Genomic DNA, 26,067 nt, shown 5'->3' with positions numbered 1-26,067 from the left:
ACCACTATGATGCCACCTGCATAAAGAGCTGTTAGCATCTGAAATGCTTTACTTGTCTGTTTTTGGCTTGCAGCTCTGAGGCTCAAACCCCGGGCCTCGCACCTCCTGAGCAAGTACTCTACACCTAGATATCACTTTCAGATGTATCTTGGCATTTTTTTTAGTTCTTTCTTAAAACATCAAGTTCCTTAGAAGATGGGACTGAGTCGGCGCTAGTAGTTGGCCCATATCTCCAGGACCCAGGTGAAATCTGAAGCACACTGGTTTCCAAAACCTTTGGACATTGTCCTTGTTGTTTCTGTTCTGAACGAAAGCTTGAAAACAAAAAAGACAGGCCCTAGTTTTCAAAACCACTACGTAAATTATTTTATTTAATGTTTGACCCGACACACTGGATGTTGCTACTATGTGATGATAATGTACACACATATTATCAGGGCCCAGCAAGACCTATTTTAGCAGCAAGGACCAAGGCTGTGGAATTAACAATGCACGTGACCTTGGATTAGTCATAAACCTCTGCAGGCTTCATTTCCATAACTACATAATATGCTTGAACTAGATCAATGGTTTTCCAGTTTCACTGTGCAGTAAAATCATTTGGGGTGCTTTTCAAAATCTTGCCGTGGCACTTGGGAGAGGAGGCAAGGGAATGACTGCCGCAAGTTCAAGGCTAGCCTGCGCTCCATGGTGACTCAGTCTCAGAACAAAAACCAGCAGGATACCTTCAGTGTGGAGTTAGCCTCTGGTATCAGTGATGAAGTTGCCTAAGCACTGCCTCGTGATATAATTTATGTCTAGAGAAAATTAATAATTAATTAATGTCTAAACTGCTCTCTGGGGATCTTGGAGGACGGAGGTGACTATAGATCCCAGCAGTGGATGTAAAGAAACATGTTCTGGCTTCTCTGGCCTCTGACAGTCTCTGCCCAGGGACCTCTTCTACCCTTATGATCTTGTCGGACCTCCGGATAGGCTGTTTCAAGTGGACTAAGCAGGGAAGCAAAGCGCACCTTTTCAGCCTGTTCCCTGCTTGTGCCTGCTGGAGAAACAGGCACTCAAACTAGGTAGGTTGTTTTCCTGTTGGTTTCCTGCCTGTAATTAACGTTTGTAATCAGTAACTACCACCCACCTCTACCAAGTTTCCTGAACTCATCTTTAATAAGCCAGGTGGCTGAACCCGGTTCAGTTCACAGATCTGAACTGGTAAAGACCCACAGTCCTGAGTGAGACCAACTTGCCCTTCCCTCTGCTAGTGACAGAAGCATCTCAAAGGCCATGGGGCCTGACTTAGTGCGAACTGCATGGACCACTCCATATGTGCTTCCTCTCCATTATCCTGCATCATCGGGACCTATCCATTCTCACATAGAGCAAATCCAAGCCTCTGAGAGGCCGCTCTTGAGGGGCCACCTGAGCTCCCTAAGTGTATGCACTGTAGTATCATGGGAAAAACCTGACTCTAGGGAGCAGAGGAAGTAAGAACAGGTGTGAGGAGGGGGGAGCGCACAAGTCCATTGGTCTTTCACTTGCCCTGCAGTGAGGCAGAGGAGGGCAGCGGCAAGTCTGTAGTCCTTCAGGGGAGCACTCAGGACCCACTCAGAAAAACGAGCAAGCATCAACTCCCCTTCTCCCCCCATTTCCCCCATACTCCAGCTCCTCTGTGCCACTCAGGGCTGCAGCCGCCCACACCCCCTCCTCCTTCCATCTACCCTTTTATAGGCAGACTACAATCCTTCCAAAAATAAATCGAGGCGAGGCCAGAGAAAACAAAGTTGAAAAGTTTTCTACTTTCACTCTTCTCCCTAGGACATCAGCCGGACAGATTTATCGTCCCGCTTTCCTAAAGTCCCCTACAAATAAATAATTCTAGGGTATGCCCAAATCACTCAGCCTCTTGACCCAACATGTTTTTGCAATTACTTGGCACAACTGTATGCTACTTAAATTAGGTAACAGTCACCAAGTTATTTTTAGGCCCTAGCAACACACACACAGACACACACAGACACACACACACACACACACACACAGAGCTATACCTAGGCTGTTATGCTCCCTCGAGAGAAGCACACAAACTCTCTTTTCCCTGACACATTTCAACTCACAGAAATAATGCTAAGCTGTACGTAGGGGACAGACACAGAGATCTACTGACACTTGGCAAGCAAGCCATCACTTACTGAATTCCTAAGTGCTGTTGGGTGCCCCTCCTTTACAAATGAGGAAGCCAGCGAGCTAAAGGCTGAAGCAACTTGCCCAAGGACACAGAATGGAGGAACCCAGAGACCTCAGGCTCTTCTCCCTACATTTCTCCACCTTTTCTGACAGAGCTAGTAGTGTTCGGCATTTACTCTTGAGCATTCGTCAGGAATTCAGAATAACAAGAATAAAATAAGTCTGATGGAGACGTGTCTCAAAGAGCATCATCACATCCCAGACAAAGAAAGGGGAGGGAGATCCAGTGCTTCTCCAAAAGAAAGCAGAATAAGAATTTCTTTACAGGGTCTCTGATTTCTGAGCACAGCCATTCAGTGCCACGCGACTCCACTTCCTAATGCATATTCCAGAATCAGTTTTGAGTAAGGGAAAATGTTAGACCAACTTTGCTCTTTGTTCAGGGGAGATTCAGGAAGGTTTGGGTTTTTTTTTGGGGGGGGGAGTGGTATCTGTAACATGAACTTACATATTTTTTCTAAGACTAGATTTTTATGCACATGCCATCTTTACAATGAAAAAAATGGTTCAACCATGTTTGTATATCTTAACATAAAATATTTCTAATATGAAAATGCATAGGGGAGAGTAGGACATTTTTCATATCGACCTGATTCCCTGTGACTCTGTCAGCTGTCTTTACAGTCACCGCCCCCCGACACACCCCTCAGCCCCTTCAAAAAGCCTCTGGAAGAGAGCAGAGCTGGAAAAATCCGCAGCAGACAGTCTATCGTTGCTTTGTAACAGCACGCAGCATGTTCAGGCCTGGCCTCTGACATACCACTACACAGGCAGAGACAGAGGCCCTGAGGGGTCTCCTGGAGGGGGAGGGAAGCTTTTCCTTAGACTTAGAGCCAGTCACTAACAGTGGCATGCTACCTTTTTAAGGATACTCATGGGCAGGTATATGACACTAATTATTTAGCAGGGAAAAATGTCTATACCAACCTGTAAAATACTCCCAGCTCGATTAAACATACAATGTTAACTCTAAACATCAGACTATTGTTTTGAAATATAGAATATTACAAAAACAAAGAAGGGAAGGCAAATGGGGAAAACACAAGTTTAATCTGGTTGGTAGGTATAAAGGTGTTCATTGTATACGTCAATACTTTTCTGAATGTTTGAAATTTTTGATCATTAAATTCTAAAGACCTAGGTTGCCCTGAGGGAGGGAGTGGTAGGAGACTTGCCCTTCCCACACACATAAAGGACAAAGAATTTTCCTGAAGCCAGCATTGCTGAAAAGGAAGGTAGCCTTACAAACAGGACAGCAAAAAACAGCCATTCTCATTTTAGAAGGTCAAGGGTTGTCCAGCCTTCTTTCTTAGCCCAGAAATCAAGTTGTATGTAGTTGATTAAAACACCCAGCATTGGGTGGGAAAGGGTGCAGCTCTTTCAAAGACTAAGTCCCTAAAGATTTATTCTTTTGGATCACTGAGATGAAGTTGACCAGAAGCAAGGGTCTGATGCCACGTACCCTTCAGTGGTTAAGAACGAGACACAGACTCGGACCTAGGTCATAGTAGGGCGGGGACTATAAATTAGAACTGTAACTTAATCCAGGGGCTTCTGTGCCCCTGATCAGTTTCACCCCAACCTGACACTGCCTGACTAAAATGGCAACCCAGTCGCCACTGGACCAGATGGGCAGCTCCAAAAATGGAGAACATGGCATTGAAACTGAGGGACATAAAAGTTGAACCGGGAGGGTAGCAACCAGTGTTTACAAACACGAACCAAAGTCTCAGATGGATCCGGCATCTCTGAAAATAAACCAACAAGGCCTGAGGACTTCCGACCATATACATTCTAGCCATCTACTCCCACCCCATCAGCCACACGCTCCCTACACAATGCACTAATCCCAAAATGGTTCCATTCCCCAACTAGCTGAAATACGATCTTAGATCACCAACAAGAGGAACCCTAAAATAAACCTCAGATGACAAACAAGACCAGGATGGTCTGCTTCTTCCACTCAAGAACCTAGGAAAAGCTACACACCATGCTTGTTGAGAGAAGCACACCTCATCCTTCACTTCCAAGACACCCTGAAACTAACCTCCGGTTTGACGAGACAAGAGGACAACAGGGAAACTCAATAGTCCATATCCTTTTCCTTTTCCCTAATGTGATCCTGATTTTAGGCCATTCCTCCCAAAGGTACCAAACTAATAATGACATCAAGGAAGACAACAGACCGTGAACTACATATCTTCAATCAAATTCCAAGGTATTTGAAGAAAAATTCCCCCCCAAAACTACAAATAACCCAACCTCTACCACCAGAGCGTCTTCCAAGCTGGCCGCCACGGTGTCGCACCAATCCGAAATGACTAGACCTCAGCGCAGCTGCCCAGGGCGCCTGGTGGTGAGGTCAGCTGTGTGACCAGCCCCGCCCCACTGAGGCAGTCTTACTCTGACATTGATGAGCAAGCAAGTCCAGGCTGCAGGGATCCTCAGATGTGTCTACAGGAAAGGCATGGAGGAACCCCTTCTTCCTCATTGGTCCCCAGGAGAGACTTTTCTCAGCAACTGATAGGCCACCCCTTCACCCACCAAGCTCCATAGCCAGAGAGAGGATACGATTCCCTACACCTCCCAATCAGCCCCGTGTTCAAGTTCAGGGTCATCATAAAGTGAGGTTTCTTGCTAATTCTAGATAACCTATAGAAAAAGGCTGATTTTTACCAAACCTATCCCAACCATGGGAGAAAAAAGAAGCCCGGCAAAGCTATTTGTCTTGGTGAACCAAGACAAACTGTTTACAGTTGGGGAATTTGTAGATGGTGTTTTCTCATCTGCAAAAAAAGACAAGATCACACTGGGAGAAGCCTGGCAGGGTTAAAGTCCCTGGGGGATTCTAAAAGCCAACCCAATAAGAATTCAGAATGAAGAACAGAGCTCTACTGCAGAACCCTAACATATCTGTGACTCTAAGAAAACATACTGCCACCATCATAACCGTGCCCAGGGCTTCTAGAACTGTGTAGAATTGTGAACCCACATGCCCCAAGGAGAGCTGAGTCTTCGTGACACTTGTCTGCAGAGACAACCAAAAGCGGGAAGGTACATCACATAGCAAAAGGTAACTAAACTGTGTTTCTAAGAGCAAGACAGTCTCCATCACTTGAGAGAAAAGGAGAATGCGCATAGCTATCCCACAAAGACAAATCCTCACTTGCTTACCTAAGCAGCCTGCTCCAACTTAAATATGAAAAGTGCTCAAAGGAACCTAGCAACACTGATATCAACAACACTTTAGGACATTGGCTGGAGATGTAGCACACCCCACTCCCCAGTGGCTCAAAACACAAACAAGGGTAGCTATCACTCTCCACCATGACCAGTACACACTATCAGAAGAACAATGCTTAGACCCCAAAAGGACAGTGCTGAAGAGCAAAGATGAGCAAGTGGGCTGCGACATGACCCACTCCCCAGTGGCTCAAAACAAAACAAAGACAGTTATCACTCTCCATCAAGACCATGTAGACACGATCAAAAGAGTCATGTTTAGAGCCCAAAGGACAGCATTGGAGGACAAGATGGGCAAGGTCAAGGCAACACTTATGGAAGCAGCGCAGAGACAAGTGGGTCATTCATTCCTTTTGGGGGTTCCAATCATCACATGAAGGGAAAGTGATGCATGAAGTCAATTGTTGTCAGTTGACGCCAGAAAGAACAAAAGGTTGCAGGGCACTTCAAATCTCCATCCCCTTGGAGCTTTCCTTAAGGAATGGATTTATTTGGAGAATTCACAATTTCAATATGGATTTAAAATAAAAATTTCTGCCTTGGTTGAAGATAACTTTATAAGCAATATGAAAGTCAAGACAATCAGACTGGTGAGAAACATCAAGAGTTTCTCACACAAAGAACTGGCACCTGCAGATTTATTTGGTAGGTGCCATAGATACTGCCTCCCCTGGGCCATCCACTTCAGCTAGTTCTTGAGAAACAAAGACTTTCCAACCAGTCACAGACTGAAACAGAGTTCCCAGAGAAGCCACGACTTGAGATACCACCTCGGTTGTACAAATACAAAGCATCTTTTGAAAACCATATCAGGTGAAATATGAACAAAACATAAGTCAGATCAAGGCTGGGGACTCAGATCTGGATATCAACTCATTGCTACTTGGATTTTCTTACTATACTAACATTTTTTAAAAAGGGTAGAAGAAAAGACAAGAAGAAAGGCGATTTTGGTTCATGGTGTCTGGGGGGTAGGGGAAAGAGAAGGCTGCCACTTCTAAGAGAATCTCTGGAGTGAACCTAGCTGACCAGGACAGTATTTGAGGAAGTGGGTGGGGATCATTACCTTTCAACACCACGGGTTCTTTGCCTTCTCTCTTCAGGGACTCGAGGACTATGTGAAGCGGCTGGGACGGCATCACTCGGCTCGGTTCATTGGTATTCTCATCATAAACAATAATTTCTTTGGAAAAGATCCTCTTGAAAGAGTCTTTGCCTTCCCTACAGGAAATCAAGTCTAGGACAGTGATCTTGCCCTGCTGCAGCCTCCGCCGGCTGATCTTATCGGCACAATTAATGTGGACAGCTCCTTGAATATGACTCTTATTGTACTCCATGAAAGGCCTGCAGTCGATGATGACAGGACCCTGGCTGGACAGGTGACTTTTGCTGTACTTGGTCATCTTCTTCGCTAGGTCATTGGGGTAGATGATTTTGATGCTGGCTAGCTGCTTGGGAGTCCCTGACACAGGGCTACCCACCCCACCCGATGGACTTAAAGAGCCTGTGTTCTCATTGCTGTTGACCATCTGGTAAGCAGGGCAGGCGGTCGAGGTTCCTATGGCGGTGGTGGCAGTGCCTGCGGCAATAGCTGGAGTCTGGGCTTGGTGATCCTTGTCGTAGGTTGCCACAGTGCAGCAGCTAGTACTGCTGCATCCACAATTCAGGGAGCGGGCAGAGCCGCTGGATGAGGGCATATACGTCAGATTCGCAGCCTTGAGGGTCACAACGGCGGTGGCAATGACGGGAGGGTGGCTACTGCTGCCTGGGGTGGCAGAGCCAAGGTAGCTAGAGTCTAAACAAAGGTTGAGATCCTGAGGTCGGACAGGCCTAGACAGTGTCACTACTACCCTGTCGTCTAAAGGAGATGGAGGCATGAGGAGGCTGAAAACTGGCAATTCAAGAAGAACTCAAGTGTCTGTAAAGAAGGGGAAGAAGGAAAGAAAGAATAAAGTCACGTGACACAAAAGGCAGTCTCATCCAATCCCTGGGAAAGACTTCTGCATATCTCTGAGCAAAGTCAGAGTCCTCCTAGGTGTCCTTGGTCATGGTATTATCAAGGCCTGAAATTCACTTTGATCTATTCAGAGAGGATGCATCCTTGAGGGACCCCCATCCATGCTTATGCTAAGTTGAAGGTTAAATTTGGAAGTGATGCCAGAAATGGTAATGGACATCCTTTCATGGACCCTAATCAGAGTTCAGCCTTAGTGAAGGTAAAGGTACAGAGAACCAGGCAGATTTTCTCTGAGCCTCCGCTCCTGGGCAGAAAGATATTTCACCTGTGATGGGTATTACACCTGTGATGGGTATTACACCTGTGATGGATGCATTTGTCCTCCCTGCACACATAGGGATGCATGCACTCTATTTCATTTCTTTACCCATGGCCAAGGCAAAGAGATAAGCGAGCGCATTGTCAGGGCTCACGAGATGCACAGAAGTGCATGGCAGCTAAATTTACATCGGGGCAGATGTCAACTTTCTGCAAATCAGGAATGTGTCTCCCTAAGTCAGCCAGCAAGGCTAGCCACAAATCTTTGCTTGCTTTCCAGTTCTAGTAGCTCCTTCGAAAAGCTAAACACGGCCCTATTCAAAGCTTACATGTCTTCTGCGAGCCTCTTCTAAATCAAGTCCTACATCCCCCTTTCAATGTGAACAACTGTCCTAAAACCATGTCTCCAAATGAGTCAGGCAGGTCTGGGAACCCCAACCCAGGCTGACCCATTCTCCCTTGCCCCCTCTCACTGTTGCTCGCCCTTCCCTGTGCTGCACCCCTAAGCACCTAAGCAAAGAAGGGTTTGGATTTCATCTGGGTGGTACAGACTTTGCATCTCCATTTAAGTGACAAATATAAGAGATTTTTTTTTGTTTTGTTTTTTTTTTGAGACAGGGTTTCTCTGTGGTTTTGGAGCCTGTCCTGGAACTAGCTCTTGTAGACCAGGCTGATCTCGAACTCACAAAGATCCGCCTGTCTCTGCCTCCCGAGTGCTAGGATTAAAGGCGTGCACCACCACCACCCGGCTAATATAAGAGATTTTTTTTTCAGTCCTATACTGATATCCTTCTTGGAGACAGTATGGATTCCATGAGGGCAACTCCACTTGTCCCTCGCCTCAGACAGACCAATTAAGAAGCTGGGAAGTGGTGCCCACAGGGTTACCTTTGCCACCCCCCAGGGTGCCTGCAGTGGGTCACTTCCCTCTTCCTAGGCACAGCCGTTCTGACTCCTCTACTAGACATGCATACAGCAAAGAAATCAAACCCCAAGCAAGAGCCACTCACCTAAACGAACTTTAAAATTGGTCTGGAAAAACATGCATGGATCATCGGTCTACTCATGACCGTCACCGTTCTCTGACACCAAGCCAAGTGTCACCGGCGGAATCCACACAAGAACACACAGGAGCACGTACCTACCCGTGTCGGTATATCCCCCACTGACTCAGGTTTCTCTCACCCACCTTTGGATGGGAGCAAAGGATTCAACCTCTTGCTTTGCTCCCTCCCTCCCCACTTCCCTCCCTGCCTGTCCGCCTCCCTTGCATAGTATTTTTTTTTTCAGGGCGAGTACTATTCCAGAAGCTTAACTGTGTCCCAGTTAGACCATGAATGCAGTCAAAGTCTTTGCTATCGTGGTATCTTGTAGGGGACGTCCGGGATCAGTAGCCCATTCCCTAGGAGCAGGACCCAAGAATGTGCTCCCAGAGACAGGCTGGGACCGGCTCCTCCACACTGAGTGCGTGCGCGGCTTGCACACAGGCACAGAGTGCACCGAGATCTGCATCCTTGCAGCAGATAGCTCCAAAGCCATCCAGTCTGGCCAGGGGAAACCTCCCACAAAAAAATAGCGCTTTCCCCTTATTCTGTTCCTCCGCTAGTCTCCCTTCTACCACAAAACGGGGACTGGAGGAAAAAAAACAAAAACAAAAAAACCAAGTGGTTAGAGAATGTTTCTTCCCCACTCCTGGGGCACTTAGCATCTCCCTTCCTGGCCAGCGCTGAGCATCAGCAAAGCCTTAGGCTTTGAAAACTGCCACAAAGCATCTTAACCGAACCAAAACTCATTTCCTCTCTTTATCCCACGGCAACCAGACCCAAGAGCCTAAACCTTAGGACCTTCCTTACCTGATGTGGATCTGTCTCTGTCTCTCTCACATACACGCACGCACGCACGCACGCTCACACACACACACATACACACACACACACACACAAACCACACGGGACCCTCCAGCCTCGGGCTCTGAGTGGCCGCAGTGACTTCCACTTACTTCATCAATAAGCGTAGCCCTCCACCATCTGGCGCCCGCTCCAGCTATGCGCTCGCGCAGTGCGCCCCCATTCACTCAGCTTCATTGATCCCCAGCAGCAACACAGAGTTACTTTCTCTTTTGCTACAGCGTAAATGTAAGCTTCGGAGTGGGCAGGGCCTCCGCCGAGCGACGTCGCACTGCGCCAATGAGGATACAGAGACCGCCGCCCGCTACCTCACAGTGGCCTGTGGCCAATAGGCGGCCGAGAGGGCGGAGAAAGGGGCGTGGCCTCACCGCGGGAAGGCGGCCCGCTCAGACGCGCTTGTGGGTTTGGTGTGTTAGAACGCGGGTGGTGATGTCATTGGCAACCAATCAAAAACTTAAAAGAGCCAGCCCGGGCCCGCGCGGACCAGCAGTTCTCTATTTACTTGTAAACCTAGGCGGTAGGACCCGGTTAACCCTTCCCGGGACTGACGTGTCAATGGCTTGCGCTGGCCGCTCCGGCTGAAACTGGTTCTTTCTGCGTACCGGACCCTCCCACGCCACCTGGTGCGGACACGGGCCTCGCGGGGGGTCTCCATTCTACCTCGTGACTCGGGGTGGAGGCTCCGAAGTGTCCGGCCAACTTTCCCGAGGCCGGGGGCGACTCGAAGCCGGGTGCCTCCATGGCCGTGACAGCGCCACGCGGGACGTGAGCGCGCACAGGGCCGGCCTCCCCGCAGCCCCGCTTGGCCCGGCCCGCAGATGTCGCTGCCTCTCCGGCTGCCCTACTGCTCTCCTGCCCGGAGGCTGCGCGCAGTGCTCCTGTTTCCCTACTTCCGTGCCCCGGTCACTCCCCCGCCGTCCCCAGCCTGTTCGCAGGAGCCCGACTGTGAACCCGAAGGTGGCACCCCGGAGAGCTACTCGGAGGAGGAGGCTTGGCTCCCCTCCAGGGGCCACAGGGGGCGCTTGGGCGCCAGCCGGCAGGGCTGGGCGTGGCCGGGCCAGTCGAGCGTCCAGCAAGCGCCACAGCCCCGGCACCGGCCCCCACCCTCCTCCCAGATCGCGGTGTCTTTTCGCCCGCAGTCCATCCGCCCCACGGTGCTGGGCCGTCGGCCCTTGGTGGCGCAGGGCCCTCGGCGAGCTAAGGACCGCCAGCTTGGAACTGCAAGTGCAAAGGACGTCGAGTTTCGGATGAACAGCCAGAATGAGCGGCGCTTGAGGAGCGTAGAGGAGCCAACGCCTGGTCTCCCGGTTCCCCGATCTTTGGCCATCAGAGGGGTCCCTGGTCGCAGCCTGTGTCCAGGGAAGAGAAATGGGAAACTGAGCAAGTCTGCCAGTGCCTCGCCAGAAAAATATCAGGGAACCTGCAGAAGAGTGACCCTGGAATTCAAAGGAGTGGAAAAGCTTAGATGAACTATGACGAAGATAGATCAAAGAATCCTGAAGCAATAGAGCTTTTTATACCTCCCTACCCCCTCCTAGCTCAGAGAAGAAGACCAATATGTGAAGTAATTGAAGTGGAATAAAACATTTTCTGCTCTGTGGAAGGTTCAGCTATCCTTACTAAGGAACGAGAAGTGTTCGAAGGCATGCTTTAGACCCCAAACATTCTTTTGCCACTGAATTAAGTGTCGATCTAGAATCAGAAGGTTCGAACTAGAATCAGAACCCTCACCTTGGCTGACCCTCTATGGACTGACTGATCTCCCTTGAGTGCATACTGGTGTTGCCAAAAAGATTTTTTTTTTTTTTTTTTTTTTGGTTTTTCGAGACAGGGTTTCTCTGTGGCTTTGGGGCCTGTCCTGGAACTAGCTCTGTAGACCAGGCTGGTCTCGAACTCACAGAGATCCGCCTGCCTTTGCCTCCCGAGTGCTGGGATTAAAGGTGTGCACCACCATCGCCCGGCAGCCAAAAAGATTTTTGTGTAGCCCTTTGTTACACCTATACCCACACACATACCCCTGAAGGTCAGCTCATGAGTGTCCAGGACACACCATTTGGTCCTTAGATCTTTGAGAACCAGTAAGGTCAGGATAGCGAGATAGGCTGTATGTGCTTTTCATAGAGGCCAGAAAAGAAGTTTCCAGACTTTGTAGGTGCTTGTAGTTGAAATGTCGGGGACTATCTGAGTACAGTTACTGGAGGCGGTGAAGGGCCCCATTCACGCTTTGAGTTCTAAGTATTGAATCTGACTTTTGTCTGTCCAGTCAGATTCCCTGTGTTTATATGTGTACCTATAAAACGTGAATTTCCCTGTGGCGGGAGGTAAAAAGGTACTTGTGTGAATAACTGGGGGAGAGTAGGAGGAGGTTCTATGTAGACAGAAAGCATTGGAAGGGGTGAGTTTGCTTTAGAAGGGACCCTCTGCCTAAAGGTATTTAAGAGCCTGTGAACTGCCATTCACAAAGCCCTGAGGAGGAGGTGATGTGAGAGAGATTTAATGAGATGATTGTTTTATAGTTTCAACTTTAGATATTATTGCAATTTGGTTAAATAAAAATGTAAGTCATCCAAGCTGGAAGAAAAGCGGGGGGGGGGGGGGGGGGGGGGGGGACTACTGACAAAACTAGTCATCATCAATCACACCTGAATCATAGAGTAATTACCAGATTACTAACATGTGCAAAGATATAGAGGCTTTTTAAATTAGGTAGCACGGTTTGCATAGCTTATACTCAAGGAAGAAGTCAGATATCAGGGAGATTTTTACCCTCTCTATTCTACAACGCTTTTATACAGAGAGAGGTGATTTTGATTGATCCTGAGTGTGAAAATACTTTCTGGAGTTTAAATACATGGAATCAGCCAAGGGCCATGAGCACAACCTGTGTCAAATGCACAGCCAAGGCTTGCTGCTGTGTTCAGTCCCCTAGGAAGAGTGAAACCTCTTCATTGCCCTCGGGATTTGTCATGTTTGTGTTGGTTTGTAGCCTAATTCCTACAAACTCTAAGGACCCTGGGTTTCTACCAGAGCCCTGTGCTGTGTGTGAGCGGAAGGCTGAAGTTAACTGTGGCTAAGATCCGAGACAGAAAGCAGATAATGTGAGGTGGACTTGTTCTAATGTTCATCAGGTGTCTGATGGCAGAATGGTGAGCTCTTCAAAATCATCCTGAAGGAAAAGGGAGATTCCGGGAGATTCTGTAATTAAGTTGGGGAGAGGCTTCCAGGAAATTTGGCAAAATTAAATCCCACAATAAAGGTGATATTCAATCAGTAAGAAGTAGGAAATGTGTGGAGGACTAGAAACGGGGGAGGTAGGAAGGTAAGGTCACCGGAGTCATTCTGGGGCAGGGCTAGGAGGAGCGCCTGGAGGAAGTGGCCTTGAAGGCCTTTCAGCCGAGAGCTTCAGCCCTCCTCAAAGGGTAGACACCTTTCTGAGCTGATGGTGTAATGAGGGCACATTTTGTAAATGAGTGGGAAGAATTCTTGCTCCTGCAATTTTGTTTTATTATAGTGGCCACTCACTGTGACTTTGCACACTCGAAAGGTGGTTAGTTGGAACTGAGACACACTGAGTTGAAAACACACTTTGGGTTCTGAAAACTTGTGGAACATTTAAAGGGTGTTAATGTGTGGATTGCTGACATTTCGGATATGCTGGGTTAGATGGCATGTCATTAAACTTAATTTCAATCATCTTTTAGTTCCAATGTGACTAGTAGACCATGTCATATGACTTTACTCACTGCCTGTTTCTAATGGATGACACCATTCTAGAACCTGCCGTGACTGCTTTAATCTGAAGCCGTGTGGATGACAGAGATCACTCCACCAGGACCCAAGAGCCTTTGTTAGGATGATCTAGAGGAGGTGGGACATTGAGTGAGAGGGGAGACCTGCTGTGGATCTCTGTGACCACACCCCCAACTCCACCCTTGTCACGAGTCTAGATCTACAGATCTGGAAATTTTTTACTCTAGAGACCACAAGACAGTCTTTCTTTTAAAGATAGAGTCTGTATTGTTTCTGAATCTCTGAAATCAGTTTACCCATAAGGCAATTGAGGCCCAGAGAATGGAGATGGTATAGCCATGTCTGACCTTGGAACTTGGCCCCAGACATCTTTTCAAAACTCAGGCCTGGCCTCCACTGGCCACACAGAGGTGACTAGCAGGACAGGGGAGTCATAGGCTCCCTGTCTCCACTTAGACAAGACCCCCTTCTCTGAAGCTGCCTTGTGCTCTCCAAACTGCCCCTGCCTTGTGATGTCACAAATACCTGCTCTTCATCAGAAGAGTATTCTGGCTAGGCCCGAGGGTCATGATTGTATATATACCCAGTGTATTAGCCATGGGCCACTAGCAACACCTCAGATGGAACTGATGGTTTCTAATTGTTATTGTGTGTGACCACACCAAAGACTGTCACATTCCCCCTTCATCGAGCTGAGCAATCATGTTTCATTCTTAGAAATCCCTGGCAGGTCTAGTCTCAGAACTGAATGTGATCTTACTGAGGAGGGAGGTAGGATACCAGAAGGGAAATGTGCCGTGAGCATGGCTAACCACCCCGGGTACTGCTTCATGTCTAACACAGGTTAAGCATTGTTAGTCTGAAAATCCAAAATGCCCCCAAATTAAATAAATCTTGATACCAATATGTCACAAGTGGAAATTTCAAAATGCAACTGTATTAAAAAATGTTTCTACTATCACCTCTGGATATGTGTCTAAGGTTTATATAAAACATAAATGAGGGGCCGGGCGGTGGTAGCACACGCCTGTAATCCCAGCACTCGGAAGGCAGAGGCTGGCGGATCTCTATGAGTTCAAGGCCAGCCTGGTCTACAAAGGGAGTTCCAGGACAGGCTCCAAAGCTACAGAGAAACCCTGTCTCGAAAAACCAAAAAAAAAAAAAAAAAAAAAAAAAAACATAAATGAGGGAACTGGAGCAATGGCTCAGTGGTTAAAGAATGCTTGCCACTCCCGCAAAGGTTCTGAGTTCAGTCCCCAGCACCTATGCCTGGAAGCTAATGACCAAATTTAACTCCAGTTCAAGAGGCTCAGATACCCTTTTCTGACCTCTAAGGACACCTTCGCTCAGGCACGCGCACACACACAAAATAATAAAATCTTTATGAGCTGTAAATGAGGGCTGGGGAGATGGCTGTGCTGGTAAAGTGCTTGCTGTCCGAGCATGAGGACCGGGTTTAGATGCCTAGCACCCATTTAAAAGGACAGGCAGGGAAGTGTGTGCTTGTCACCCCAGTGCTGAAGGCCAGAGACAGACAGATCCTGGAGGCTCGCTGGCCAGCTTATCTAATTGAAGTAGTGACCTCCAGGGTCACTAAGAGACCCTACCCCCCAAAAGCAAAGTAGAGAAGTGAGTTCCGAAGATATCCCAGGGGCTGGAGAGATGGATGGGTCGGCAGTTAGAGCACATGCTGCTCTTCTGGAGAGCCTGAATTCCATCCCTAGCACCTATACTGTATAGCTCACAACCATCACAACTCCAGTCCCAGGGGATCCAATGCCCTCCTCTGACCTCCTGGCCTCCAGGCTTGCATGTGATATCTATAGGTAGATAGATAAACAGACAGACAGATAGATAGATATAGACAAAACACCCATACACATAGTTTTTTTTTAAAAAAATATACCCAAATATTCACTTCTGACCTCCACACACACCCTTAGTGATGAACACGCCCATATACGAGCAGGCATGCACACACACAAAATAGAGCAATTTCATGGTTTTAGATTTGGCTCTACTAGTTACTTCTCAGTTGTTGTGATCAAACGCCAGGACTAAGGCAAGTTACAGCAGAGTTTATTTGGGTTCAGCATTACAGAGGGATAAAAGTCCATCATGATGGGCAGAGGCATAGCAGCAAGCAGCAGGGCTGGCAAGAACAGGAAGTTGAGAGCTCACAAATGTAACCATAGATATACCACAGAGCAAACAGAAACTGGAGTCAAGGCTTTAAAAACTCTCCAAGCTAACTCTAGTGATGCACTTCCTCTCTCAAGGTCGCACCTCCCCAGAACGTCTCCAAACAGAGCCACCAACTAGACACCAAGCCTTTAAATGTTTGAGCCTATGAGGGACATGTCTCGTTCAAACCACCTCAGGTTTTAACCTCAAAATAGCTCATTATTTGTATATAAGTATTCTACAACCTCCAAAAGAAAAGAAAGCCTGAAACCGTGCTTCAAGCGCTTTTGAGTTCAGGATATCTAGCCTGCTCCGTTTGCTAAGTTAAACTTAGCAGCTCTTGCTTGCCTGCAGATGTAGCATTTTCTGTAGATGTCCGAGAGTGCCCGAATGTGCTTTATTGCCTTTAGAAGCAAATATCAATTAGGGCTAGGAGAGATGCAGAGGGACCACCACCTCTGTGGGGCGAGATGCTCTGTGCTGAGCAGCGTTGTGATTATTTACAAACATGGACTCATTTAAATGTCCACATTAGCATCAGTGCTAAAGAAGATCTCACTGGAAGAGGAGGGTGTGGGAACAGCAGAGGTTACATGATTTTACCCAAACTTACGCAGCCAGAAGACTGCAGAGTTGGCCTTCAAGACCAGAGATCCTGAGCAGTTCTCTGCAAGACCCCTGTGCTCTTTAGCCCATCCTCTGCTTGGCTTTGTGGCTGTCTTCCTTACCCCTTAGCCTCCAGGCTACCAGGAGGCCTCGAATCAACTCTATGAAAGTTGTCCATTTTTCTTTTGTTTTCTATTGATCTTCTGGGAGTCCCAGGAGCTTTGGTTAGGTGACTGGAACGTGAGGGTTCTGACCTCTTACTTGGATTAACTCTCTTATTGCTTTGTAATTAATGGGCAAGTTGGAAACAGTAGAATCTTTAGGGGGTGGAGCCTAGTTGCCGTGTATTGGTGATTAGGAGTGTGCCATTAAAAGGTATATTTTGAGCCCATTGTTTTTGTCTTCTTGTCTTTACTTCCTGGCCACCACAAATAAGGTGAGCAGCTTCGCTCCCCACTGTGATGTAATTTACCACATGTCCAGAGACAAAGTGTGGTCAGGTCAATTGACTATGCCCTGAAACCTCTGAAAACACAGGTCAAGCAAAGCTTTCTCCTTCCAGCTGATTCTCTCGGGTATTTTGCCATGGCTACGGAAAGCCGACTAGCAGGAGACGTTTATCTGAGATTTTAATTTTCCTAGCATCTGTGTTAGAAAGAGTGTGTTTGAGAAGACAAGGAGTATGCAAGGAGAAAGAAAAGTTGTCATGTCCAGACCTGTTGGGCTTCCTAAGCCAGACTGACTAGAATGGGGACTGGTGACTGTTGTGCCCAGATCATGGAATCCCCCAAAAGCCAACTAGGAGACTGAGTTCTGTATGTAAAAGCAAAGAGCTTTTATTCTTATTCAAGTTCAAACTCAGACTCTCTAAGCGCCCAACATATTGGCGTGATTGGAGAGCCCTGAGCTCTCTCAGCTAGGGTTGGGTTTTTATAATAGCAAAGGTTGAGGTGAGAGATTTCTAAGATTCAGGACCCCTGATAGGCTAACATTTGTCTATGGGCGTCCTGGTGAAAAGCCAGGGGTGTGTGCTGGCAGGTGGTCCTGTCTAAGATGGTTGGAATGTTAGGAATTTCCTTTGGATGATGTGTTCCTGGGTGGTACCTGGGTGGTCTCAGTTTGTGGTCTTTCTTGGAACCAGATATTGCCTTAGGGTATAAACTGCTGAGACTTAGGCCACTGTTGAGCTTGTCATGGCTGGGTCCTATAGTAACGGGTCTGATGAGTTCTTGGCAGTTGAGCATTCTTGTTCCTGAAGCTCAATATGATGGTTCTCAGCAGACAGTGGACATCTGCTTTGGGGGAGGAAGGCTGGTTTTTTAGAGGAAGTATCCTGACTCAGAGGGCCAGCACCACTTTTATACCCAGAACTGAGGACTTCCTAGATGAAAGTAACCAGAAATGGGCTTCTAGGAAAGCTGAGGGAGTTTGTGCTGAGAGATGCTCAAGGACATGCTCAGAGTCACTCTACCCTTAACCTAGGAGTCCAGAGATGAAATCTTATGTCTAACCGTTCTAAGTTCAAGCCAGTGCAACCTTCCCTAAGTAGTTCTCAACCTGTGAGTCACTACTGTTTGGGTTCAATTTGTAACAATGAAAATACATCCTGCATATCAGATACCTACATTACTATTCATAATAGTAGCAAAATTGCAGTTATGAAGTTGCAATGGAAATAATTTTATGATGGGGGTCACCACAACATGAGGAACTGGATTCAAGGGTCACAGCCTTAGGGAGGTGAGAACCACTGCTCTAGGTGTTAAACTTGACAGGCCCGTGGAGCCCAGATAAATGAGCAGATGTGACTCAGCTTGTTTCTGTGAGGATGTGGGGATGAGATTAACATTGGAATTGATGGACTTAGTAAAGGGATCACGCTGGAGAATGTGGGTGAGCCTTATCTGATAAGCCAGTGTCAGCCTGAATCAGAAGACTATCTCCCTTAGCAATGGGGACTTGTGCCAGAAAGCATTGGAGTTCAGTTCCCACATTGGCTTCCTAGGGCTCCAGTCTGGTGGCTGACCTCCCCACCCTGCCGATATTTTGAGCTTTGCTCTCTCTCATATGGCAAAAACCAATTCATGGAAATTTTTCTTTCTCTGAGGAGAGGAGAGAGATAGAGGGAGAGAGAGAGATCTATCTATTATCTATCTATCTACCCATTTATCTGTCAGTCTATCATCTAACTACTTATCTACCTCTCTACCTACCTATGTATCAATCTACCTATTTATCATCTATCTGTCTACCCATCTGTCAGTCTATCATCTAACTACGTATGTATGTATGTATGTATGTATGTATCTATCTATCTATCTAAACATCCTAATGACTCTTTCATCCTCACTCATCCTTCTTCCCCTTTGACAGCAAAACAAAGCCTAAAATGTGAACATTGTATTCTGTCCTTCATTCCTGCCTTGCCTTACTAACAACATACATAATTGAGCTCATTAACCATATTTTATTTCCAGCAGTTTAAAACTACCCTGGAAGGATACATTTACCAAACTTAGGATTGATGCAGAAGACAAACACTTCTCTCTGCCATTTATTAGAAGAAAGTAGACAATCCAGGTGAGCCTTCTAGCTGTGGGATTCTGAGGCAGTCTGAAGAGCAGAGAGATAAGTTGAGACAGATTTCGAAGCCTCTGGTTTGTGCCCGTTCTGCCTGAGGGAAAGAAGATAGAAATACTTTCCTATCCCCAGTGCATATCTGATCTTTACCTAAGCATTCTGAATTTTGAACCTGTCAGGAGTTCCCACAGTTAAGTACAGACTGTTTTCCCAGTTTTATAGCCTGCATTAAAGAGAGCCACTTTAAGTAGCAGTATTACTACTGACATCTTATTGCTGCTAGCTCTCTCTCATTAATTCTGCTTCCCCAAGTTAATTGGCATGCTGCAGAGTCTTTGTAAAATCTCAGCATACGGGCCCACACACTGGATTACTCTGGCAGGGACCAGGGTTCATGAAAGCAAATAGCAAAGTCGAACTCCCTCCTTTTTAAAGCCTCTTAATAGCTCTGTTTTCCCATGCACACTGCACAGTGTGCATGGCAAGGAATACCGTATTCGTCTGCATCTTCCCTGGGTTCTGCTACAGTGGAAGCTACTGGCCCATTATCTGGGCCTGTGTCTCTCCAACTCAAATTGAAAGACCCTCAGAGTGGTCCTTCCCTCAGGAGGAGACCCCTGAACCCAAGGAACAGTCGAGACCACTGGCTGCAACGGCAAGAGATTTTTTTATTGAGAGTACACAGGTACCTACGGGCATCAGAGTCTTTGGAAGACTTGCACACCCTCAGGCTGGGCAGGGGGTCTTTTATATGGAAATGGGCAGCAGAAGCATGCATGGTTATAGGGATTCCATTGGTCAGTTCGGATGAGGTGATGGGTTCACTTGGGGACAAGCTCCTCGGGAACATGAAGATATGATAATAGCTGACTTGGGCCTATCTAGGGCACATGTAGTTTTTCCCAGAACTGTCCGTTCCCCTCCTAGGCCTGGTGTCTGACCACAGATATCCTGTTTTGGCCGCCTAGGAGTACCGACTTTACCTTGAACTTACACTTGTTTGTATGAAAGCCTTGCAAAATGGCATTACAGCAGCTAAGCTGGGGTCTTTCAAAATGAACCTAGATCACCGAGGAACCCTACACAGGTCAGGAGTGAGACCTGAGAGTCTACATTTTCCACCCAATGTTATGGTGGTTAATTTTTCCCCCTGTACTGAGAATCAAACCTAGGACTTTTTACATGATGTGCAAGCACTCACCACTGAGATACTTCCCAGACCTCTGATGGTGACCTTGACACTGCTGGTCCTCATACTACACGGGTTTTATCTAAATCCACATCATCGGATAGGAAGTCAGTAGCCAATTTAAGTAGTTAACTACTATAGCTAGCCTTAATTAAGAATTAATAAAGTACAACACATGTCTGCTAGATGGCTCAATTAGAAAGCACCCCATCGGGTTTATTTGTTACAAAGTGTTGGCGGTAGCTGGTTGGTAGAATGTCGGGTTGAGGCCGATAGAGTTCACATCTCTTGAGGACTTTTCCATGCCTGTTCTTAGCATGTATAAAGGATGCAGTAAAGGTTTCTTTGATAAGACCGAAATTAATTACCTAGGAACACACCTTTAATAACAGTTCTGGAAAAGATCACAGTGGTCATGTCTTCCAGGCACTTGTGGAAAAGGAGACCTTAGGAAGAAATGTATGGAGAGAAGACCTTAGAGAAAATGGGGAGATGGCTCAGTCACTAAGTGTTTATTATATAAGCACAAGGACCTGGGTTTAAATCTCCTGAACCAGTGTAGTAGCCTAAGAGTGGGCTCCAGGTCCTCAGAGAGACCTCCCCCTCTAACACACACACACACACACACACACACACACGGTGCATTATGTATGTGTATGAAAACATATGGAACCCATTATTATGTATAGTTAATTTGAGCTAATTCTTAAATCATAAAGTGGAGCAGTGAGTTAAAGAGAATACCTGTCACCAATCCTTTGGTCTCAACACACACACACATAGAGTGAGGGGGTGGGAGGGAGGGGAGAGGGAGGGAGGGAGGGAGGGAGAGAGAGAGAGAAAGGCATTGATGTACAAGGGCTGCTAAGAAGCATGGGTGAGAAGGGAGGGGACCTCCAAGAGAACAGCTGTGGAGTGGCAGGGAAGTGAGGACAAGGAGAGCAACAAGGACTCTTAAGGAAACGCTAGTGAGACAGAGGCATCACTAAAGAGCTCCACAGAGGCAGGGGAGTGCCGGCCAGATCTTCACTCTGTCTCCTTTCAGAATGCAGGGCTTGAGCATGCTGAGGAGTGTGTTGACTGAGAAGGCAGGAGATAAAAGTGAGGCGGAAGCAATTCTCAGCATCAAGGACTACAGGGAAGCTAGAGAACTGGCGGACGCCTCAGCAGGCCTGGGGGTTCACTAGCCTTTCAAAGGGAGAGGCCCCTTAAATGAGAAGAAAAAGTGGGGAAAATGTAGTCAAATGTTAAAGGGAGGGTTGTAGAATGTTATTTTAAGGTGTGTTACTCTTGTTTATGCTCTGGAACATTTGTTTAATGATGCAAAGATGTGTTTGATTAAATGAAATTCACCTGTGGTCAGGAGGGCCTTTTCCTTCTCTTCTGTTTATCTTGCTTTCACTCCTACTCCGTGGCTGACTGGTCCCTAACATTTCCCTGTGCTTCATCTCTCGCTGCCCCTCTCCCCTCCTTACTCCTTGGACTAAAAATTGTGGGGCTGGAGGGATAGCTCAGCAGTCAAGAACACTTGCTGTGCTTACAGAGGAACCAGGTTCAGTCCCCAGCACATACAGCCACCTATAACTCTGATTCCAAGGGATCTGACCTCCTCTTCTGGCCTCTGAGAGCAGCAGACATGCATGTGGCTCACCTACACACATGTAGACATATGATAAAAAAATAGGCTTCTTAAGAAAATAGAATGATTATAATCCTAACATCAGGCACAGAGGTTTGGAAATAGCAAGACACCATTACATGTCTGTTGGATGAATAAATAACATTAAGAGAGAAAGGGTCAGTGTGTTTGACCTCGTGTTGACCCGGAGCTGATGACAGCAGGGCCAGTAAAATACTGCCTGACTAGTCAAGGTGGTCTTGCCTCTTAAGGCTATGCTGTGGGGTATAGATGGAGGCACATTGGCACATTCCACTAAAGAGGTGGGGGATCGCGCAGACTGGGAGATAGGCGAGCCATTATTGAAATAGACTCATCATTCTTTAACCCAGTCTCATGTGTTCATCTGTATCCTCCTAGAGCAATTAGAAACAATGGTGCTGTCTTAATTAGGACTTCCATTGCTGTGAAGAGATACCATGACCACAGCAGCTCTTACAAAGGAAAACATTTAATTGCGGTGACTTACAGTTTAGAGGTTTAGTCCATTATCTCATGGTGGGAAGCAAGGTAGCATGAAGGCAGACGTAGTGCTGGAGTTGAAAAGCCTACATCTTGAACGAAAGGTAACAAGAAGTAAATTGTCTCACTGGGCATGTCTCAAACAAGCCTGTGGAAGACCTCAAAGCCCACCTCCACAGTGACACACTTCCTCCAATAAGACCACACCTACTCCAACCAGGCCACAACTCTTAATAGTGCCACTCCCTCTGTGGGCTACTTTCTTTCAAACAACCACAGGTGGCCAAGAGCATCTTTCAAAATAAAAGTCCCACCCACCATCTAGGCACTTGGTCAACTATTCTCCCCCCCCCCCCCATTTCTCTGGTTTCTTTTCCAGCTTCACTATTACCGTCCTTCATGGGGGCCCTGCCAGAACCTGCCATTTTGACTTCTGCCCTTGACTTCAACCTGATTTATTTACCATCTCTTTGTTGTCCGAGTTCACCTAAAATGTCATTTACAGAATCTGCCACCGCAGATGAGAAGACAGATCCACCTGCCCCTTCACCTGTCATAGGGCAGAGAGAGAGAGAGAGAGGAGCTGATGGAGAAAGTGGCACAGCCATTTGGAGCCAAAATATATATATATAGATTGTGGCTGGAAACTCCCGTCTTGACTTGGCCCAGGGGCCACAGGTATATTTGGCCGGCCCCTGATTGACATAATTATTATTGCCAGAAATTAATTTTAGAAAGAACTTGAAAGGAGGACATGGGTGATTAAAGTTCTAATAATAACATTTTGAGAAAGTCTGGGTTAATGAATCTGTAACTCAGGTAAAAGAAAAGAGGCTGCAAGTGTTGGGGGACCAGCACCTGGACTGAACTTGGAAAAATAAAAGATGCTCGACCAGGGAGTCAAGTAGGGCATGGCTGGATCACATGGCCCTATGAAAGTTTAGGGAAAAGATAACAGCTCCTCCAATGGAATCGCCTCTGAAGTTGTGTATGAAGCACAGATAGTGTGACTGTGTGTGTGCATATGCGTGCGTGTGTGTGCAACTGGAAAAAGAACTCAAGCGTCAGTCTTTGCCTTCCACCTTGACACAGTGTCTCTGTTGTTTGTCACTATCAAAACACATGTGGAGGCAATCGATCCACTAGGCACTGTGTCAGTCACAGGCTGAGGCCACCTTATTATCACTGCTCACTAGAACATCCTGCTCTCTGGGAGGCCCTTTTGATTATTGAGATCCCAGGCTGCGTGGGCACAAGAATCGCAGGTGTGTATTTGAAAGGACCCTGGAACAAATACTTCGTACTGGGAGGCAAAGAGGCCTATTCCAGTTTGGCCTCCTGTGTAGTTCTTAAAAACAAAACAAAACAAAAAATCTCTTGACTGTGTTTATTTACCCTTAGAGTGGTGTTATCCAGCTCGTTTCGCTTGTTCCATGATTCACTTTGCACAGATTAAACTTCCACAAGGCAAGGCTATTGGTTCATTCATTGTGTTCAACCCTAAATACCTGATACAACACTTACAGGAGGGTCTGGAAATAGGGGGCCACACAAAACATTTGATGGCTACAAAAAATTTGATTTTTGTCAGGCATGATGGTCCATATTTTTTTTTTTTTGAGGAAAAAAGAATTTATTTCATCTTACACTTCCATGTAATAAGTCAGTCCTTTAGGAAATCCAAGGCAGGAGGAAGCCATATTTTTAATCCCAGCACTCAGGAAGCAGAGGCAGGCAGATCTCTGTGATCCACCCCTGTCTCCAAAAACTATTTTCAGTTGTTACAGGAAGGGAATTCCTGGCCTGGCCTCATCTCTCCAGTGTCCAGCTACAGAGATGGTTGCCTGTGGTCGTTCTTTCAAGGCGTGTGGCTACATAGCTGCAAACCACCTTTTCCTGACTTGACTGGCAAAGGCAGCCACTGCCCTCTGAGAGAGCTGGGGTTTGCCCATCTCCTTCTGATGAACTCAAAGTGCTCAGCCCACAACAGGAAGTTCCTGCCTACCATGGCTCTATGTCATCTATGAACAACAAAAGACCATTTGGTCAACCAACGAGGGATCACATACTCGATGCTGGTCCCAAAGATTCACATCAGTTATCTCTTTCTCATGGCCATGACAAAATACCTGACAAACGCAACTTAGTGAAGGAAAGGATTGTCCTGTATAATTGGAGGGTACTGTCCATCATGGCGGGCAGTCACAGCAGCAGAAGCATGGGGCAGCTCGTCACATTATGTGGCAGGCAAGAAGAGTAGAGATGAATGCTGGTACCTAGCTCACTGCTGCCAACATTTAAGGTGGGTTAAAAGAGTCTGGAAGCTTCCTCACAGACACGCCCAGAGGTTTGTCTCCTAGATGATCTTAGATCCTGTTAAGGTGACTTCGTTAACAGTCAAGAGATTATATCACCTAACGTTCTTAGTACCTTAGCACACGGCCATGTCTTTTGATGATGACAAAATGGCCTAACAAAATGCGGGTCACAGAACCTACCCTCTCAGAAAGGTAGTTATCTCCCTGACTGTTAAAAACACAACAGCAAAAAAATAAATGAATGGTTGAGCTGCGTGTATTTAATCCTAGTGCTTATGAGGTAGAGGCAGGCTGATCTTTGTGAGTTCAAGGCCAGCCTGGTGTACATAGTGAGTTTCAGGACAGCCAGAGCTGAGTGAGACCCCGTCTTGAAAAATAAAAGACAACAATAAATATAAATATAAATGAATAATAAATGCTTGTCCTTATCATTACTTCATTTAAAATGTAGACATATTTGTGTTTACTCAGTGTGGCTGCTGCCACAGTGATGGCTGGGAATCACTGACCAACTTGACAAGTTTTAGTCACTCTTTCACACTCTACAAGGGTTCAAATTTCATCAGGAGCCTACAGGGAAGAAGAATGGCAGGGTGGGCTCTTGCCCACTCCACTGCAACTCCTTGACCATTGGCCACTGTGCTATGTCCTGCCTTCACAGCGTAATGTCATCCTGTCTGTACATGCTTGTGCACCTACCCCAGGCTTCTGTGCTGCTCACAGTGCGGAGCTGGGTCTTACTCTCTGCCTTGTGCCGTCTGCTTTCTTATAATGTCCCATCGGCTTCTTACCTCTTAGAACCTGAGGCTTTGGGAACAAAGAATAGCAACAGCAAGAAGAGCCCACAACTTCCTGTCATCGTTAGTGGCCAGGCTTGGTGTTAAACACTTGATTTGCATGTCCTCATTGGGTCTTCATTATAGTCCTCTGCAGAATCATAGAACTGTTGGTTGACAAGCCAGGCATAGTGGCCCACTCTTGTGACTCAGCACAGGTGAGGCTGACAGAGAAGGGTCGTGAGCTCAAGACCAGGTTGAACTACTTAGTGAGGCCCTGTCTCAGATAAAGCAAAGCAAAGATGAATAAAAACGAACAAACAAGCCGGGTGGTGGTGGCGCATGCCTTTAATCCCAGCACTTGGGAGGCAGAGGCAGGCGGATCTCTGTGAGTTCAAGGCCAGCCTGGTCTAGAAGAGCTAGTTCCAGGACTCCAGGACAGGAACCAAAAAAAAGCTACAGAGAAACCCTGTCTTGAAAATCCAAACAAACAAACAAACAAACAAAACATTGTGTATAGATTGAAACTAGGGCAGGAGAGCCAGGCTTGGGTGAGGAGCACTGGTCAAGATCAAATCCTTGACTCAAGGCCACAGGGCCCTGGTGTTGGACTTCTTGCTTCCTTTATTTTGTTTAATTCTAGTCCAAGATTTGATACACTCTTTAAAAAGAGTGATTGGTTACTGCCTTGCTTAAGACTCATGACTGCTGTCCCTCTGCCTTTGATCAAAAGTCAGTCTTTACTAGAAGGACCTCTAGGGTCAATCTCCTCATGCTCACTCCCCTCTGTAGCTCTTTTTCCTTCCCTCGCTAAGTTTCAACCCGCCCACTTCTGGAGGAGACTGACCTCTTTCCGGCCCT

The 26,067-nt window shown here is 46.8% G+C and overlaps 2 protein-coding genes across 2 annotated transcripts in view; one reads left to right on the top strand and one right to left on the bottom strand.

Moving 5' to 3' along the window:
* Positions 1 to 9,874, bottom strand: part of Dusp10 (dual specificity phosphatase 10) — a 40,945-nt gene extending 31,071 nt beyond the window's left edge. Inside the window, exons 1-2 of the mRNA XM_041635196.1 lie at positions 9,756 to 9,874; positions 6,548 to 7,399 (exon numbers count right to left, since the gene is read on the bottom strand). Coding sequence (XP_041491130.1) covers positions 6,548 to 7,358 — 811 coding nt within the window. The 5' untranslated portion in view covers positions 7,359 to 7,399; positions 9,756 to 9,874. The remainder of the gene's footprint in view (positions 1 to 6,547; positions 7,400 to 9,755) is intronic.
* Positions 9,875 to 9,989: 115 nt separating this feature from the next.
* Positions 9,990 to 11,327, top strand: LOC121435753. The gene has a single exon (XM_041635197.1). The coding sequence runs from the start codon at positions 10,482 to 10,484 to the stop codon at positions 11,130 to 11,132; it is 651 nt and encodes a 216-aa protein (XP_041491131.1). The 5' UTR covers positions 9,990 to 10,481; the 3' UTR covers positions 11,133 to 11,327.
* Positions 11,328 to 26,067: the final 14,740 nt, after the last annotated feature.

This window comes from Microtus oregoni, unplaced genomic scaffold (assembly GCF_018167655.1).
Source record: "Microtus oregoni isolate MIOR12 unplaced genomic scaffold, Mior012 000047F_ref0000412, whole genome shotgun sequence".
Taxonomy (NCBI): Eukaryota; Metazoa; Chordata; class Mammalia; order Rodentia; family Cricetidae; genus Microtus; species Microtus oregoni.
This window is presented reverse-complemented; position numbering and strand designations above follow the sequence as displayed.